This window comes from Galeopterus variegatus, unplaced genomic scaffold (genome assembly GCF_000696425.1).
Source record: "Galeopterus variegatus unplaced genomic scaffold, G_variegatus-3.0.2 Scaffold14658, whole genome shotgun sequence".
Taxonomy (NCBI): domain Eukaryota; kingdom Metazoa; phylum Chordata; class Mammalia; order Dermoptera; family Cynocephalidae; genus Galeopterus; species Galeopterus variegatus.
The window spans coordinates 23,016-28,513 of NW_007740769.1; the positions used below are offsets into that span (position 1 = coordinate 23,016).

The 5,498-nt window shown below is 60.2% G+C and overlaps 1 protein-coding gene across 1 annotated transcript; it reads right to left on the bottom strand.

Moving 5' to 3' along the window:
* Nucleotides 1-5,099: 5,099 nt before the first annotated feature.
* MRGPRE (MAS-related GPR, member E) lies at nucleotides 5,100-5,486 on the bottom strand. The gene has a single exon (XM_008563711.1). It carries the CDS (start codon nucleotides 5,478-5,480, stop codon nucleotides 5,109-5,111), a length of 372 nt encoding a protein of 123 aa, XP_008561933.1. The 5' UTR covers nucleotides 5,481-5,486; the 3' UTR covers nucleotides 5,100-5,108.
* Between the last annotated feature and the right edge of the window lie 12 nt (nucleotides 5,487-5,498).

Consider the following 5,498-nt stretch of genomic DNA (forward strand, 5'->3'; position numbering starts at 1 on the left):
AAAAAAAAAAAAAAAAAAAAAAACGGTCAGCAGAGACGCAAGGGAAGAGGAGCCAGCCACGTGAAGACGGAGGCAGAGACTGGGTGACGCCACCAAAAGCCATGGGACACCTGCGGCCACCAGACCTGGCAGAGGCAGGAAGGAACCTCCCTTGGAGCCTCTGGAGGGAGGGTGGCCCTGCTGCACCTTGACCTTGGACTTCTGGCCTCCGGACTGTGGGAGATTGAGATCCTGTTGTCCTAAGCTACCGGTTTGTGGTGGTTACGGCAGCCACATGAACTGACTGACGTGAGGCCAGTTACGTGCTGGACTGTTCTACGTGAATGTTCTGTGTGGTAAGTGCTGTTCTGTGAGGCGTCTCATTCACGACACACAACCACATTCTGAGATGGTGACCTCATCACGCCTGCTTGCAGAAGGGGAAACTAAGGCACAGGGAACCCCGCAGCTTGTCCAAGGCCATGCAGCCCTAAGTGGCTGATGAGGTCCATGTGCCTGCTTGTGTCTGTGCCACCCTGCAGCACGGGCACAGACAGCGCCTCTGGGGTGCTCTCAGGCTGTATGGACCCGCCGACCCCCAGGTGAGCTCTATTTAAACACATGCTCTTGAGCTTGTTTTGTATCACGATGGGCTGAGCTGCCCCAGAGCTGGAGGCCCTATGTCCAAACCTGACCTTGGGAGGCTCAGCTCCATGCAGTGGCTGGTTGGCTGTTTTCGGCCTCCACAATTGGCAGTTTCATACAGTTCAAACCAAAACCAGCTCTGCAGCCTTGGGGAGTTTAGTTTGCCTTCCTGACCTTCAGTTTCTTAGCCTGAAAGCGTGGGCAATGTCTTGATCACGTCTGGATGTGTCATGGGGACTCAGGGGAATGAGCACGTAGGGGGGAAACTGAGGAAGCAGGAACAGCACAGGACTCAGGAAGTTCCTGCTGGGAACCCATTTCTGTTCCCGTGGTATCCACGCCACCATCCTCTCTAGGCTTAGTACAAAATTGGCCTGACTGAGCCCAGAGAGGGGACACAAGTTTGCCCAGGTCCCCTGGGGTGGATGGGTCTTTCAGCCCTATGATCAGTTGCTGTACACAGAAGGGGCCCTGACCCTGGCCTGTCTGCAGAGGGGCTCAGTGGTGGGGCAGGGATTTAACGTGGACATTACTGTTATTCAGGGTTGGCGAGTCCGACAGGTCAGGAGAAAACTGCCATCAAAAAGATTGTTGTTATATCCCAGTTCCCAAGTGAGGGGGGCTTCTTTGGGAAGGAACGGCATGACAGGGTGGGTGGGCTTGTGGTTGGGGCTGGTGTGACCATTCCAGGGCTCTGGCCCCTGGCCCTTGGGCGATTAGGGCAGGGGACAGGGTTCCTGAGTGTAGTGCCCATGTGGGGGGTGGGCTACGGGCTCTGCACTGGTTGGTTTACATTGGAAAGGTGAGCTCTTGAACGTGAGATTTGCTGTCTCTGGGAAAAGGCTGGTCCTGGAAAGGCTCCAGACGCCAGTGCTTCAGACGCCAGTGCTCCAGACCACAGGAAACAAAGACATGTTCCACACAGGAGGACTGTGGCCGTGACCGGGCGGGTGGGCCCGGGCCAAGACGGCCCATTTTCCGCTTCCCCTGGCTCCTTCCTAGGCTGGGGTCTTGTGTGGCCGAGAGGAAGGGGCTCCTGAGTGGCTGCCTGCTTCCTCTTGCCACCGGGGCTGGGGACAAAGGATGCTGGTCTGGGGGTGCAGGCAGCACAGAGGTCAGACCCCCTGGCGAGCACTGGGCTCCGCCTCCTGCATCCTGAAGCCTCAGTTCTCCACAGATTGTTCTCGAAGCTTATGTGATATCACCCTGGTCACACGGTGATCCATGGCCCAGCACAGAGTAAAGACTCGCACGTGCTGGCTTTTATTACCTGTGGCTGCAGCAGGTTTGAGGAAAAATGCTCCTTTATTGAGTAAGCAAGCCCGCCGTGCTTTCGTGCCCATGCACAGGGCCCGGGAGCAGGATGGCCGTGGGAAACAGCCGCACGCTGTGAGGACCCGCCTCTCCGGAGGGGCTGCCATCCCAGGCCCCCACGGGCAGAGCGGGCACCAATGTGTTTCAGAGGTGGAAGATCCGGGCTCTGTGGAACAGCCAGGCAATTTCATGAGAACAACGGAAAACTGGGCAGACTTCACGCTTTAGGTGTGATATCTGGTTGTATTATTCCAGCTTCCGAGATAATGAAATAGCGGAGGGGTGAGCATGACCTTGTACAAGGAAAACATGACCAGGGAGACGATCGTCTACGGACTCGGCCTGGGCACGCTGGGGGTGGGAGACGGGTGTGGTGGGCGTCCTCCTGGGCTGCTGGCCACTGGTCCTGCTGCTGTCCTCATAAACACGGACGTGGAGCCCAAACAACGCTCCCTGTGGGTCCCTGGGGTGGGGGACGGGGTTACAGAGGCTGCCTGGAATGTTTGGCTGCCTGAGCCGTGACTCTGTTCCTGGAAACTCTACCCTTCCAGAGCAGCCCCAGTGGGCCCCTGGGGACCTGAGGGGACAGGTGGCCTCGGGTTACGCTCACCTCAGACCCTGAGCCACCTCTCATTCCCGGCCTGACTTGGGATGGGCTGGGGTCTGGCTTTGTCTGAGATGCCCATGGAGGGGCTGCCTCTGAGCACCTGGGCCTCAGGTCCTGCAGGTGAGGTCTGGGCTGAGGCTGGCTGGGGGTCCATGGCAGTCCCTATGGGTGTGGGGTGCAGGCAGGGCAGGGGCAGGTGAGGGTCAAGGCTGTCCTGGCCTGGCCAGAGCCTGGAAGCTCAGCTGCCCACTCGGAGGACGGCCCTTCTGGTCCCAATATCCTGAGGTCTCTGGACCACAGGATGGGGCTGAACAGGTAGATCCAGGGGAGGGACACCCCAGTAGCCCCTGGTGATGGGGCCATATACCCGTTGTTACACCCATGATGGGGTGGGGCAGGGCTAGGCCCAGTTTCTGTGGAGGCCCCAGAAGGGGCTGCATTTCTGGAACTCCTTGGGAAGGTGCCTCTTCTCCATGGGCAGATAAGGAGCAATTTAGAGGCACCCTTAAACCCCAGGACATGGAGGGCGGGCTCTCCAGTGCAGAGGGAGCATTCTGAGGGGCCCTGACCTGTCCACGCCCCAATGCCTCAGGGCAGGGGCAGCCCGTATGGGGCTGTGGGCACCTGAGCCAGCCCTGGTCCAGTGAGGCGGAGGGTATGGGGGTGGGCGGTGATCCAGAGTCACTTTCTGCCTCTGCCACCTTCTTGGGGTCTCCAACAGTTACTGAACCCCTCTGAGCATCGGCGTTCTCGTCTGCAAAATGGGGAACTTCCCCACATTATTGAAAGGGTTTCCTGGGCTGACACCACGTTGAGGTGAATGACTGTGAGCTTAATGTGCGCTGCTCCTCCTGGCTCTTCCTTGGTCTGGGGGACGTTTATGTCCAGGGGTGGAAGGTGGAGTTTGTGGACAGGCTGCTTCCCTCTCTGTTCTCATTTCTCCACAGTGAGTAAGTGGAGCTGATGACCGGGGGCAGTGGGCAGAGGCAGGGCCCCGCCGGGGGCTGTGAGGTGCACCTGGAGAGGTGGACTCAGCCCTGCCGGGGACGCTGGAGAGCCTGGAGTGAGGGCACCATGCCACCGGGATGCAGGCCCAGAGGAGCACACACCGGGGAGGAGGGTGGCCCAGACGACTCCAGGACGCTGGGTAGGGGCCCAGACCCTCACCCCGGCTCTGGAGGGACAGGTGAACTGTGGCTCAGACTGAACGTCCCTCCATCCCAGGCAGAGGCTCACACTGGACTTGGACGTGGAGCGTGGGTGACATAAACAGGCGCATGCTCCGACTGGGCTACGCGTTGCCGGACACGGCAGGCCAGGCGTCAGCTCGTGGGTTCTCGCCCTTTACAGATAAGGAGGCCGGGCAGAGAGCGCCGGAGGAACTCGCCCATGGCGCACAGTGGGGGTGGCTGCTGGGCTCCACGCCCGCTCTTCACCACCCGCATCTGTGAGTGGCGCTCCTGGATGGCAAGCTCCCCATTGTCTCTGTGCCCCCAGCCTGGCAATCAGGGGAAGCTTGTCAACCTGTTGTCAACCTGTTGTGTGGAGCCAGGAGCCTCCCAGGTAGGAGCCGCCTGGGACAGAGGCGGCGGGAGCTGTCCAGGTGCTGAAGCCCTGTCCCTGTCCCACCAGCAGTCAGGGCTGCGGGCTGGTGGTGGAGATGCTCTGGGTTTGGGCGGGACTGTAAGGACCCGTGCTCTCAGTGGCCTCTGCCCCACTGGGCACATCATCCTGACACCTGGGGGGACACCAGTGGTGGCCTGCTTTTCTGAAGTTCTGGGTGAGGCTGGCACCGTCCAGGCCTGAGTCTACAGCCGATGATCAGCCTCAGCTCCAGGGATTTGGAGAAGCCCGTTGTGAGCCCCTCCTGTCCTCCTCCACAAGGAAATATTAAATATGAAAGAACACCAGCACCTTGCTAGGGTAGGGTTCAATGTTTCTGATCAGCGTACAGGCTTGTCTGAGATATGATGCGTGGCTTTGTGACACCACCATGTGTTCCTGTGAAAACCTGACAATGATGTAACTGCCGGGATCAAGAAGGCTGCAGCCACACTGGACAGTCTGTGGGAGACCAAGCTTTGAACCGCCTTAGATTTGGGTGATTTTGGCAGAGAGGGGGCCCTGGGGAACCAAAGCGGGACTATCCTGTATTCCCTGGTGGGAGGTGCCTGCTGTTAGAAGGTCTGGGGGTGGGAGGAAAGATGAGCTTGAGGGAGAGGGGCCAGGCCTGCCCCCTTACCTGGTGGCCACTGTGACTGGGGGTCTCCCTGCTGAGACAGGGTGGGGAGTGGGCCACAGCAGCGGCTCTCAAAGGTTCCTGTGCGTGAGAATCGCTCGGGGAGCTTTCTCCCAAGTGCATGTGCCTGGGCCTCATCCTCAAGCCCCGTCATCCTGTCTGGACCTGCTGAGAACAGCCTTTTCAGCAGCCTCCCAGGTGAGCCTCATGCATAGGGAGCTGGCCGGGGGAGGACATGCCAGGTTATCAGCACGGGTCTCCTTCCAGGGTCTTGCTGAGCCCAGCCTCTCATCCCACCTGCTGCATGGCCAGGACCCCCAGGGCTTATGCTGCTATGTCCATAAGGCCCCTGCGGGAGGTCTCCCTTGTGGCCCCCAGCTCGGCCTCATCCCCCAGCGCCCGCTGCAGGACCAGCCGGAGGGGCTCGCGCAGCCTGCAGCCCCGGGTGCTGCCCAGGCAGAAGTAGATGACGGGTTTGGCCGCGCCGTGCATGCCGGCCAAGAGGAAGCTGAAGTGGTAGAAGTAGTGTGGGATGTGCCAGTGCAGGTTCCGGGACAGCCAGTAGATGCCGAAGGGCAGGCCACAGAAGAGGAAGAGGAGGACGGTGAGGAGGACAAGGGCGGGGAAGCCACGGGGCTGGTGCCGCTGGGGGCCGCGCTCCACCCGCAGCAGCAGGAGCAGGCTGGCCCCGCACATGGCACAGCACAGGACGGC

Bases quoted from the DNA above. Each gene is read 5' to 3' on its own strand.
- MRGPRE (XM_008563711.1), bottom strand. From the start codon at position 5,480: ATGTGCGGGGCCAGCCTGCTCCTGCTGCTGCGGGTGGAGCGCGGCCCC.